At 43.0% G+C, this 13,985-nt stretch overlaps 1 protein-coding gene across 4 annotated transcripts in view; it reads right to left on the bottom strand.

The window, feature by feature from the left end:
* The window catches only part of PCDH15 (protocadherin related 15), a 3,978,145-nt gene that overhangs the window by 972,245 nt on the left and 2,991,915 nt on the right, over window positions 1–13,985 (bottom strand). For all 4 annotated transcript variants that reach the window (XM_069611238.1, XM_069611242.1, XM_069611241.1 and 1 more), the window contains one exon: window positions 12,397–12,513. In XM_069611238.1, the coding sequence (XP_069467339.1) occupies window positions 12,397–12,513 (117 nt within the window). The remainder of the gene's footprint in view (window positions 1–12,396; window positions 12,514–13,985) is intronic.

Genomic DNA, 13,985 nt, shown 5'->3' with positions numbered 1-13,985 from the left:
TACGAGACCTCTGTGAAAGGAATTATAAGACCGGGAACTACAGCTAGCATGGGGTGTAACAGATGTCAATGGTGCACTGGGCCCTCCCACAATGATAACCAAGGCAGAGAGAGAGGCTTGCTATCATGGTACCATCCTTGACTTCAGAGACAAGAAACGCCAAGGAAGTCAGCACAGCTAGTGAGTCGGAGGAAAAACCGATAGTAGACCGAGCTGTGTTGAGCCAAGGTTGCAAACAGCAACATGATATGAATTGGAAGAACTTATGAACAAAGAGTTTGTGTGCTACTGAACTTTTAAAGTCCAGGGAAAGACCAGCTACTCAGTGGTCTGGAGCCACGTGGGCACTTATGTGAAAGACTCTGGTTGGTCCCCTTAAAAATGCAGATACCAGGAGGCCCTAGGAAAAGCCCGAAGTAAGATGTCAAAGTGGTCATACAGGGTTTGAGTAAAACCTCTTATACAATAAAAAGTCTTTGACACGCTGAGGGAGGCCTACGAATTAGGGGGGGATCAGTAAGACCCCTGAGAACATTGTGTGAATAGAACTATGTAAAGCCTGACTGGTGTCTGAAAACCGGACTTGGGGTAAGAAAATAACCTAAGGGGTCTAGTGAACTGTGGCAAGTGTGCATCCGACAGAGATTCTGAAAGAAAGCTAGGGGAAGGGAACCCCACTTTTCTGAGGAGATGATAGAATTGTTAACTGTGTTAGAATGACAAGCATGAACCCGACTGAGGGATTCCTACAGTGAATTGATGGTCTGAGCCCGACCGCGGGAGACTATTGTAAACCAAGAGGAAAGCTAAGGGAAGTGAATCCCACATTTGTGATAAAGCAAATTTAATTGTGTAGCTGGCAAATGTGAACCTGGCTGAGGGATACCTGCAAGGCAGGTTGAAGCACAATAACCCTGTGAACACTGTGTTGACAAGAATGAACCCGGTTGAGGGATGTCCACAGTGAAAGGATCTTTAAAAATACATTGAGACTCATGAATACTACAGGTGAAACTATTTGGAGTGCAAGGCCATAGTGACCCCGACGGAGGGAGGTTAACATTCAAGAAGGATCGGAGCCCAGTTGAGGGGGATCCAGTGAGAAGGGTCATCACCCAATGTAAAAGATTACAGAAAGGAACTTTTGGTTTTATTATTTTTGACACATCAGACCGTCGGAGGCAAGAGACTTTGTATAAAAGAGACTTGACCACCGAAGGTCTTCATATCGCTGAAAGGAACTGTAACCTCATGCTGGAAAAGGCCAGGAGTGTGCTTTGCTCAGGAGTCCTGCCTTGTCCCAAGCTAGAAAATGTGGAGAAGAGAGACAGTGGCTACAACATCCTGATTTATCATTTTTGTGACCACTTCTTTATTTTTCGTATGAACATTATCCCACTCTATTTTTTTAATTTAGCGTAAGGTTTGGCAATAACTTTATTTTAGTATAGGCACCTTTTTATTTGACTAGACGCGACTAGGACTGCCTTATTATTATTTGATGTTTGTAGCTTGCTCCCCTTAGATTTAGGTTTATATTAGGCATTTTTCCCACCCATTTATACAGTTTAATAAACACCATTGAACTTTGATCGTTTGTGTCTATCTTTATTGTTGCCACCATGAGTTCCTTACAGTTGGGAGAGTTGCCTTTTATGGACTGTTCAAAAAGACTCATGTTAGTAAAAGGCTGCCAAATTTCAAATAACCTCCATTCACTTGGCACAGTTGCTACAAAATTGACTTTTGCCAGTGACCCAATGCTGCTATTTATGCGTCCTACTTGACAGCAAACACTCAAATGAGACTTACATCAATAGCATTTGTTCGGAAGGTACGCTGTCTCTTGACCTCTACCCAACAAATGGAGCTTGTGAGACCCCTGAAGCAGGTTAGGATGTGTCACTGCATTGCTGCATATTGCAGCCTCCCCATATCTCAGACCTATAAAGTACAAGTGCTCATTACAAGTATGGAGGTGTGGGAACAAATTGGCACTAACAGGATTACCACCACTTTTCCTGCACCGCTATACTACGAGTATGGCCCTGGAGTGGACGATGTACCTCCAGTATCATGCAGGAGGTAAATCCTACCATTTTCTGCTAGAAAACGTCAAAATCGGTGCAATAACTATGGCAGTAATTCTGCAGGTAGTAAATCTGCAAAAAATGTCCAATAGAGTGCAATGGACTATCGGTATTATTGCGCCGACCGCCACTTGTAATGCAGTCATTCCACTGGACCAAGTGGCAGTAATGGTAATTCCGATGGGTGGTATTCCAGCCGATTTAATGCCAGAAAACCACCCAACTTGTAATGAGGCCCTTAAAGACTGACAACCAAAGAAGCATGAGTGCTGCAATACAACATTGAGATGCATGAAAGCATTACCCCGGCCTCAAAGATACGACTTTGACCCCCCATTAGAGGAAAGCATTTCTTATTAGGATGTAAGAACAAGGCACAGGGCCTGAGGTGCCAAATACCCAGACCACCTGGAACAACCGTTTACGGGAAATGCTCATCTATGGAATAAGGAAATTGTATTCAAGACAGAACATTCTTGGCAAGTCAAAGAAAAGGAGGTAACGTACCATTTATGCTGGAGGCAATACTTTCTAATAATTGGGACAGCTCATAAGGAACACACTCCATTTCAAAATGTGTTTATTTGGGATATGATAGTCATAAAATGTGTTCTGCATCAATGGCAGAGCTACGCATTTTCAGTAATACAACTAGATTTCATAAATTAAAACTATATATATATATATATAAATTCCAAACGTTCTACACAATGTGCATATTCAGAAACTGCACTGTGCAAATAATGAACAAGGCAGGTAGGAACTTCCAAGACACAGAGGGCCACGACTCATAATTGCACATTTTGATTCCTCTTCAATTAGCTGCATTTGTTTTTATTTCATAATTGGAAGTGCCTCATAAATATAGTTAATATAAATAAATGACTCGAATTAGTATTAACAGGGAGTTCATGGTGGCTTCATAAGGAGAACAATTACCAGCTTTTGAACAGTGGAAACACCCAAGGCTTTCCTAAGTGTGAGAACCTTCTTCAAAACAAAAAGAAAGAAATATGAACTCTAAGAACCCAAGAGAATCACCAACGAATTGAGAAACACTTATCATGTTCCTGTTCAAAGAGCCACACAACGGTAGAGGCATGCCATCTGCATTGTCTCCCTAACTTATGAGACACTGAAGCCACTTGCCCTTTATATTTGTGCTTTGCAATCTAAGCAGCACCACCACAGCCTTCCAGTCCTAAGGCATCACTGCCTATTGCTTTACCATGTTGACTACCTATAACACAGCAAGGGAGCTGGCACACAAAGCAACATCACAGACAAAGAATGGATGGAGAGAGTGCACTTTAGCAATTGTCAGAATATAGAACTAAAGCTGACAGAAAATACAAACTTTAGATTGATCATGGTCAGGTCAAAGAATACAGAACAGTTGCTTTTTTAATGTGTGATGAATCAAGGAATTCAGAAACATTTCCCAGGGGAGGAGCCCCTTCCTTTGAGGATATGGTGGTGAGTCCAGTTTGCAACATTCCCCTTAAAGGTGGAGGTAAGCGATACCTCATGGGGATGACGACTCCCTTTCCAATGAGGAACTCCCTTTTCATTATACTCACAAATCAAATACCATTCTATAATTTGACAGACAATCAGACTCCTCTTATATGTTTTATTGTTATGTAATACCAGAAGAAATAGCAGCCTGGTACTGTGACGAGTAAGACCATATAAGTGATAAAGAATACCTGTGTTTCAATCACTGAGATGAAAAAAAACAACAGCTGTTACGAAGAAAACAACTCCAACACAAAGGAAGAACTATACTCAGAAGCTGGGGAAGCCCCAGCATTGCGTGTTAAAAATTATCCGGGCGAAGAGAACCAGAGAGAGACACCTGGGAATTTACAACCATCTGGAAGGAAGAAACTGGGAACTGTGCGAGAACGCTGCTTCGCACAATGGCAAGCCACAACCAAAACAAGGTGCCCGAGGTGCACGTTCTGGAGAGCAGAGTTGACAAAGCCTACCAAGAGACTGAGAGTCCCTGGAGGGACCTTCGACATGGGCTGATGAGGATCCCGAACCCTGATGTGCCTGAAGGCAAGCACACCACGAACACGCCATGACAGGTCTATTTGACTGAACCGAATACAAAGAGGGAACTGAGAGAGAGAGGGGATGACTCAAGCGGGGAGAGATGGACACACCTTGACAGTGCTGATACCACAAAGACACAGAAGCATGTCACTGAAGAGAATAGAAGAAGGCAGAGAAGCAGTCCTGACAAAGATGAAATAGAAATGAGGATGCAAGCTGACCTGGTGATGCAGCCCTATTACACCCAAGGTAAAGTAAAGAGACTGGGAGACCCGGGGAAAAGGGTGTGAGAGTTAAATGGGAGAGTCATATCAATGAGTGTTGGAAAACCGAATATACATATTTTAGTTATTATACTCATCCCAATGAGTGGCAAAGTCATAAGAAGAGTGAGATTCATACAGGGATTACTCAGACTTGTCCCAGTGAGGGGCAAAGTCGTAAGAAGAGTGAAAAGCATAAAGGCACTACCCATCCCGGTGAGTGGCAAAGTCAGAAGAAGGGGGAGAATCACACCAGGACTACTCCTACTCTTCCTAGTCAGTGACAAAGCGATAACAAGACCAACAAGAGCTCCACCTGCCTGGTTTAGTAAGACAACCCAGGAAGAGAAAGAGTGGTTATCAGAACCAATGTGTTTGCCCTAAAGAAGAGAGAATAATTGTGCATTCAAGAAACACAGGAAGTCCAGAGTGAACTCTGAAAAGTCAAAGGAACCAATATACAAGGGCCTTGAAGAAACCCCTTTAAGAACTGGAGGACTTGTTACAAGAGATAGCAAAGGGAGTATTTGAAAATCATGTTTAGACTGAAACTGTGCTGAAAAGGCATTCCAGAAGGGAGTCATTCTCCTCGATTTCCTGTTTAGAAATATTGTAAGGGTCAGCATAGGTTACTTTTTGGACAAAGGACAGACTTTTTGATAACAAACTTAATTATTGACGAGAAGCACCCTAGTTTAGTTCTGTTATGTACAGAAACCCTTAGGATAGGGAAAGTTAGGCATTGTCGTTATTATTTTATAATAAAACTTGTTGAATATGGTAACCATTGGTCTGTCTCGTCCTGATCTACCACAAATGTCATAGCGGTAATGCTTTACAATAATAGTTTATTGCTGAATTCATAAAAGTGACATAAGATATGTGATAGCATGACTGTACTAAGCTTAAGTTTACAGTAGGGTAATCAATGCTTCTTGTATCATAGACATGTTGCTATATGTCAGTGAAGGTCAATGAAACAACTTGTATTCTACAACATTGGCCATAATTACGTAACAATAAGCATTGTCATCTCATTATCAGAATCCATGTATTTGTCCTACATTTGTACGAACAATCAGTACATACAATTCATCAAAGCTCTTAAACGTATTGTATCACAAAGTAGAAAAAAAAGTATTCTATCTCAGTCCATTAACACAAATATCATGACATTTTTGGCAGACCAGGAAAGGTGTAAGTGTCTGCACATACTTCCACAAGCCTCCCCCTCTGACCATGACCTGTGAATGTTTTTGTCATTCAGAACTGGCTACAACTATCAGAACATGCAACAATTATCAATGAAATGTATGCCTTTAGTGCAAACCAAAATGACATTTGAAACTATACGCTGTTCATTGGAAGAATCTAAACTTAGCTCAGCATCCTCAATACAGAATACCACAATCCATTCTCTAAATAGTATTCCTGGAAGAGGGATACCTGGGGACCATTTTCTATGTGACAATAGACACATCATAAACCCAGTTTTATTAACGGCTAAGAAGGCACAAGTATAATGGCTGTTTACACTCCTTCTGATACCGATTCAATTGTGTAGCAGGCCTGCTAAACTCAATATTGAACATTTGAACCCTTCCATACAATAACACCTTGTAGTTCTACACTTTGACTTGTGCTTTGCCCACCCCAATTGTTTGTAAAAGGAACCACCAAGTTAGTCAAACTGCGCGTTATAGTTGTGATTGTTTCCTTTAATGGAAAATCAAGTTTTTACTTTTTGAGATTTAACAGGCCTCATTGATTTGTTTTTTCTAATTGATCATCAGGATGTTTTGCATGCAACACAGCACATGCAGAATGCCTGAGACAGCCTCCTTATAGGTATGTCCACCTGTGTTAGAAGAACTGCATCGCTGGCAAAGAGAAACCGGCACATGCGCTCTCCTCCCACCCTAGGGAAATGCAAACCTAAATCTTGCAGAAAATGTTTAAGTTGTTCCAATTAAATGGGTAATGGGGTAGCTAAATTCAGATCTGCCTCAAACTCCCTATCCCACCATACCTCACATAAGCTTTATTTCCCTCATAAAGTACTTCCAATAACTCAACATAAACTGTTAACAAACTTAAGAAAGAGATTAACAGAGTTTAGGCAATTCTCAGCATGGGTAATGTGAAGATGGAAACACTGCACTATGGAATCAAATGGAGACACCATACCTGTGATCTAGTGGTACATACAGTGCCACAAATTAAAAAAGAAATCCAGCTGACCATTACCAAAGACACCTATGGACTGAGAGACCATTGCCGGGCCACTCACCATGCAGAACATGCTCAGTCTATGCACAAACTGAACGCAGACAAACTGTTGAGATAGGATGGCATTCACTATGGATCCAAAACAGTGCTTAATTTGTAAAAAGAAATAAGTGAAAGGGCTCAACATTTATCTTGATGCCCACCGTTGTATTATACGGCCCCACAGGAAAGAGGTCAGAATGATATTGAAGATCTTTTGGGTTGGAAATTTGTCGGTATTAGACAAAATGCGAACCCTTTTATCATAGTAAAAGCAGTGACAAATTATGAACTTGAAAAAAGATGGTTGTGTAAATCATAAGAGCGGGTGAAGTGAGCAAGCAAGACTCACTTCTTGCAGGAGGTTTTCAGGGGTTTCAGAGCCATGAACATGTATGGAAATATGAGCATAATTGTTCATGTTATACTGTACTTATATAATAGTATATAGTATAGTTATAGCATCATTTGCTGAAAATTGGCCAATTGGATATAGGTATTATGGACACTTATGAAAGGGACATAAAACAGAATGAGCAACAGAAATCCAGGCTTCTCGCACATGTAGCACTCATCCCGAAGCAATGCAAGCTTTTAAATGATTCCCTCACACAGAAAAGATCAGCTTGAACTGTGTTGTATTTCTGCCTCCACAATCACTTTGATAGTGAAGTGGGAGAATGGAACAAAAGGCTCCCACCAATCCCCTCACGCCCCTGGCCTAGAGGATCGCGGCCCAGACACCCGCCACGAGAGGAGTTTGCCTATCTACCAGATGACCAAATACCCTGGTACATGAACATATGGATGCGCCCCAGCCTGCCCACCAGCCTGCCCTGCCCATGCCGACACCTGCGGTATGGATGAACTCGACTGAACCATTCAACAGTAAATGAACACATCGTTAGAGATGCCATGACGACCTAGCCAACGGTCAGCACACCCGTGCAAACATGCACACTGGACACTCCCACACCAATCCACACGAAGAACACATTCAGTGCTATGACGTAGGTGACGGACACACCCACTGACGCGCATCTTTATTATTTTTCACATAGGTTTTTCAAAATGCAGAAACGCAAGACGCACAACGAACTCATCTAAAATGCTTGCTGACGCTCCTCCTACCCCATGCATTACAATGAGAAATATAACGAAGACATAATACTGGGGATAAAGCAATATGATACCATAACCTAAAGCGCCGTGCATCAAACGTCCCCACCTATGCACCAGGCCCAAGTAGGCCGCAAGCAAGAGCCTCCATGAACATTGAACGAGTAAGAGTACAATTGCTGACCCTGCAGAATGAGCCCGGCGAAAACAGACAGTCAAGGGCACAATGTTGCAAACTCGCATGCCACAAGCCGAAGCCAAGGTCACACCTGCAAACTAAGCCAGACACACAGTGGAAGATGCAATATTAAATGTGCAGAATTCTGCCTCAACCACGGTCTCTCCTCACGTGACCAAGCCGAACCTGACAGGGTGCCAGGCCCAGGAGGTGGGAGGCGCCTGGATACCACGGTTTTAGACACAGGCAGCAACAATTAAGTGACTCAATGGACATCTGCGGCAGTGGGAGTAGTCTGCCCTCCAGCATATGAACAAATCCTCCCATTGTCTACACATACCCATAGTTATACATTGTTGCAAATGACAGGTGCACCGCGAGCTGGGAACAGCGATGGTCCCAGACTGGGGGGCTTGCGAGTGGACCAATTAGAACATGGGGCTCTTATCACTGATGCCACTAACATTAGCCAATCCTCAGGGGTCTTCATGTAACAATTTTCATGTATCTAATTGAAGGGACAACCCAAGTATACCACCTGACTGACCCTCAACCACTAACAACGTTCTCTATACGTATGCTATACTAACCCTACCACTCGAGGAACCAATCCAGAGTGGCGATAGGTTTTTTGCTAACTTTCCCAGGTGACGCAAGTAGCGCGTCATACTAAGGTAAAAAGGGCCTGCGAGCCCCACAGAGGGAGAGAGAGTGTCAGGACGGACGCGTACGATCCTTGACCAATCCCTGCCGTTTTGTTTAATAAACAGCAGAATCACCTTGCTTCTTGCGTGTGCCTCATACTCATTTTTGGGATACACGGGAGGAGTTGGGGCCTCCCTGCCCGAAGGTCCGCGGACGGCCCAGCCGACCCCGGGAGAATTTCCCCCCGACAATAGGTAATGTGATTAGCCTAAATCCTGCCTGAAACGTGTGTGACTGGGGTGGTGGAGGCCAGGGCAATGGACTTTTGAAGGGGTGGTGGGCATGGCTGTCCAATTCACACTTGAAACAGTTCTGCATATTTATTTAAGGTATGTTGCACTGGGTTTGGTAGGGCATCAGGGCATGCTTCTTTCACACACACAGAGCAGGCACATCATGTGAAATAACAGCATAAGCTTTGCATATGCAGAACAACTACAGCATTTCAGTATTTCACACACACAAACAGAGAATGGGTTAAAATAACCTTCCCTCACAGAGTACGTCACGATAGACATCTATAGAAGGGAATTTCCCAAAACAGATCAGGTACAGAAGGGACCAGAGCAGTGCATGTTATTTCAAATAGAGAAACATTCACTTCTGCAGCTCATGTTGACCTAATCTAACAATTAAGTAACCATGAACAACAGTAGTGCAAGCTTCTCTTGCACAGAAGACATCAACATCAGTTTTAGCAGTGAAACCTTCCCTCCAAACGAAGAGGGCCTTTCAGGCTGCCCTGGTGCAAGATAACCTTCCTTTAACACAGAGACGGAAAGCAGAAGCACAATATTTACTCATAACAAAATAAGTAGACTGCTTGAAGCATGGGCTACTGCAGTGCTTCCTTCGCAAACAATAATCTTAGCATTGTCCTTAGCAGTTCAAACTCCACTCACAAAGTACTGTCATATTAATGACCTCAGTAGTGCAAGCACCCCTTATGTAAAACAGCATTTGTCCCTAGTGTAAGCTCCCTGCAAGTAAAACAAGTGCAATATGGGCCTCAGCAGTGTAATCTCACCTAATCATCACAATGTGGTCCTTTTAGGCGCCTGCTCCCTTCACGTGCATTTGCAGCCCATGCTCCGCTCACACAGAACTGACACAGTGGTATAACCAGTGGCATTTCAATCGCTGCTTATATAGAACAGGACTTGCCTGGGCCTCCGCAGTGAATGTGTCCGCCTAATATCACAGATATAGCATGCGGCTATCTACTAAATTCACTCTTCATGTAGAAAAGGTACAGCATGGAATTTACCAGTTCAAGTGTTGTGCATCATAAAATACCGACACCACGGGCCTCTGCAGTGTTTTCTTTGTGCATTGAGGTCCTCTGCAAACCTCCCCACACCATTATGTATTGTTACCAGACAGCCACATACAATGGTCACAATATGGGCAAGCAAAGGGCCTGCTCCCCTCACCTAGAAGTGTCACAGAATGGGCCACTGCAATGTTTCCTTCATGCATTCAGGTGCTCTGCAAACTTTCCCACATCATGTTGTGCCCCAAGATAACCACATTTAATAGTCACAATATGGGTCTTTGTAATGCTGCTCCCTCATATAAAATAGCCACAGCATGTGCCTCTGCAGTGCTCCCTTTGTGCAGCCAGGTCCTCTGCAAACCTCTCCACATCATTATGTTCTGCTACTACAGTGCCACCTATAATAGTTACCATATGAGTCTTGGTAGCACCCACTTCCCTCACCTAGAATAGCCACAGCATGAGTCTCTGCAGTGTTCCCTTCATGCATCTAGGTCCTCTGCAACCTTCCACACATCATGTATGTTCACAGACTACCACATGTTACATTCATAAGATGGGTGTTGGTAGTGCCTGCTCTCTCCCCTAGAATAGCCACAGCATTGACCTCTGCAGTGCTCTCTTCATTCATTCAGGTCCTCTGCAAACCCCCCCCACCCCAAACCACTCCATCATTCTATTGTGCAACTTGTGCTCCAACATTGCTAAGTTACATCATTGAGTTAGCTAGTCGTGACTGCACGATTAATCAAGAGTTGCAGATTCTCAGCTTGCTTTTTCCTATTTACAGCAATAGAGCACATGTGGAGAATTGAAACATTTTTACAAAAGAAGTTATCATAAAAATACATATGAAATACACTTTATCTGGCTTTGAGCTAGTTTTCCTTAAGCAAGCATCTCTGTTGGAATGACCATATGTAAACCTGGGGCATGTTGTGGGAGACCCTCGGTAGTTGATGGCAAAACTTAGCTATGTGTTACTTAATGTCAACACATGGCCATCTGAGGCTGCAGCTATGCCTATCACGTGACACTGCAGACATTGAGGACTCACATATGTATATGATCATAGTGTATGATTGCATGGAGCTGGTTCTACTACTCTGAGTATCCATGCTACCCTGTGTTTCTGTCCTCTCTCATATTTTTTTTCCCTTCCCCTTCACCTGACTTGCCTACTCCAGTGCTGCCTCTCCCACCCAGGTTTCTTCCCTAGTACTTGGGAATATGATAGTATCTTCTGCCACTATATTCAGTCACTGCACCACACAATGAATATATGTGGTGTATTGTGGCAGTCTCTGCTTTTTAAAGCAATATTCAGTTAATCATGTGAACACCTGAACATATAAATGCACTATATGGTTCTTAAATCCGGCATTTTGTGGGCAATTGTTAGCAGCACTTAGCCATTTGATGGTTTTAACTCAATGCTCTGCTGGTCCAGGGCCTTTAATGAGAATACATGGGCATATGATGGAACTAAGCAGCACATTGTGTTTGCTATTGTACATAGGATGTTAATATCCATCAACCTAAGGGGTGGCTAAACGATACTTCTCTTGGTGGGCTAAATGTGCTTTCCCTTGTTTTATCTCCTCATTTGTGAACCCACTACTTTTTAACTCGCAGTTTAGCCATCATAATTCTCCACTCCCTAACCTATGTGGCTGCCCTGTGATTCTTCACTGGTCTTTCTCCTGTTTCTCTCTGCACTCCTGACCTCTGTGCCACCAAGCCCCAGATGATCTGAATGATCAAAGAGTCGGGCCTTTTGACTGTTACAATGCTTGTTAAACTCTTGGGACGTGGCTCTTGTGTGGCCAGTATGTGGATATTCCATTGGGCAATATTACATATCATCAACAAACTTTTTAGTTCAAGACAATCTTTATCACCCACCAATCATTATCCAAAGATCAAGGAAAACGATGGAAATATACTAAGTTCATCACATTGTGGCTTATTGTTGTATTGGTTTGTCCTTTGTGATACCTCTCACTGCAATGTGCTGATTTGAAGTAAAAAGTACACTGTTGCACTGCACTACATCAAAAGAAAAAGTACCAATATTAAATATGAGTATCAGTGATTTACAGAAATCAACAAATAGACACAAAACATGTGCACATCAAGTATATTCCTATTGTTCTCTCTTCAGAAAGGATCTACACAACAAGTCCTCGATGACAACAGAATCTTGGCAATATAATAAAAAAAAGAATGCAATGTCGCTACGCCAACTTCAAGAAAAGGAGATAAAATGTTGCCAAGGACCAGAGCGAGCAAAGTGAGCAGCATCACATTGTATGGGAGCTGCAGCTGTGAGAAACTCATCATAATCACTCTTGTTGTTAAGAGGATTGGGTCGCTTATGAGGTTAAAGCTTTGCCTCTCCTGGGCACAGTGTATTAATAGAATCTTTTGACTTACCGCGGGATCCTGGTCCTCAGCCGAGACGGTCACAATAATCGTTCCCTTCACTGCATCTGGGGCCACCATACCCCAGTACACAGGTCTGTTAAATACCGGCGAGTAGTCATTCATATCCTGCGAAAACATAATTAACAGTTTTAATTCTCAAGTCGAAGCGCGCTCCTGGATGCAGGAGCAACAATTATTCTTTCAATGCACCCCGAGTCACCTCCTAGAACGTTCGAGAGCCAATTTGCTAGTGTCAGTTTCTGGCTGGCTTCAATCCCTCGTGCCGCATAAGACTGACAATGACGAGAGGGATCACACCACGCACATCAATTTGAATGCATAGTTTCAAAGAAAACCTGTCCATTTGGTGAGATGAGTCCTGCTGACTGGACTGCCTCTAAACATTTCCTCAACATCAATGTTAATATTTGATGTTAACATTTTTGAGGAAAATGAAACCTACTTAATTTCACTGTTTTCCGGTCACATATTTTAGCCATATAGGGACGGCCTCTGAAAAAAAAATTATACATTTTCTTCTTTTTGAAGGTTTTTGTTATTTAAGTTGAACATCTTAAAACATTGGGCGCATTACAAGTTTGGAGGCAGCCATGCCTGTAATATGGACAGGCTCCCTCCAAACTTACGAGAAAATCCGGCACCTGCGAATGGGCAATTACCGGGTCATGCTGAGTTTGGTGGACCCGGTAATTGCCGATTCTCGGGTGCCAGTAATAAGGGACTCCGCATCCCCATTCGGCCCCATAGGGCTGAATGGGAATGGGGAGGGATGGTAGCACCGGTACCGTTAATAATGGTACCGGTGCTACCATCATGTTCTGCTTGCGGGTGCCCGGTACGGCCACCAGGTCAGACCTGGTGGCTGCAAGGGCACCCGCGAGCAGAACTCGTAGTATGGCGGTACAGTAGCAACGGTGCCGGTAGCGATATCGGTGCTGTTGTTGCCTTACCGCCATACTTGTAATGAGGCCCATTGTCTTTAACTTGATAATGGGGGTCATTTCACACGAGGTGTTAATTGCATGTAGGGGATGGCGAACATTGGCTCTTACATGCTATTGGGTTGCCTGCTTCAAACATTTACAACACAGGGACCGATTCGTGGCATTCTTTGCACGGTTCAAAGTGACTTAGCACTGACTTGCACTGCAAAAATACACTTTGCACATTTCCAGGAATCAGGGTTTGCGTTGGTAGTGCAAAGTCACTTTTCAGCAGTGCAAATTCACTTTGTACTGAGCAAAAAACTCCATGAACCGGGCCCACAGAGTTTAAAAGTGAGTTTCACTCTCCATTTGTGAACAAAATTCTAATTTTATCATAAAATTAAATTTTGGAGATGGAATTTGTAACTGATTTCTATGCGATCTGCCTGCTTTTAGCAGATGCTAAATTGAGGTGGCTTCCATAAGAATCCATTTTTTTAGGGTACATTTGAATAGTAATGTATCCATGTATCTGATGGACCTCCCTTTCTATCTGATTGATGTAATTCATTCCATTTTTTTTTTTATAATCTTTTTTTAAGACTTCTCTAGGGACGCATCCACACATCAATTACAGGACAGGTTTATCTT

The sequence above is a fragment of the Ambystoma mexicanum genome, chromosome 8, assembly GCF_040938575.1.
Source record: "Ambystoma mexicanum isolate Mex_15411 chromosome 8, UKY_AmexF1_1, whole genome shotgun sequence".
NCBI classification, from domain to species: domain Eukaryota; kingdom Metazoa; phylum Chordata; class Amphibia; order Caudata; family Ambystomatidae; genus Ambystoma; species Ambystoma mexicanum.
The sequence above is the reverse complement of the archived record's forward strand: the minus strand, read 5'-3'. Positions and strand labels throughout refer to the sequence as shown.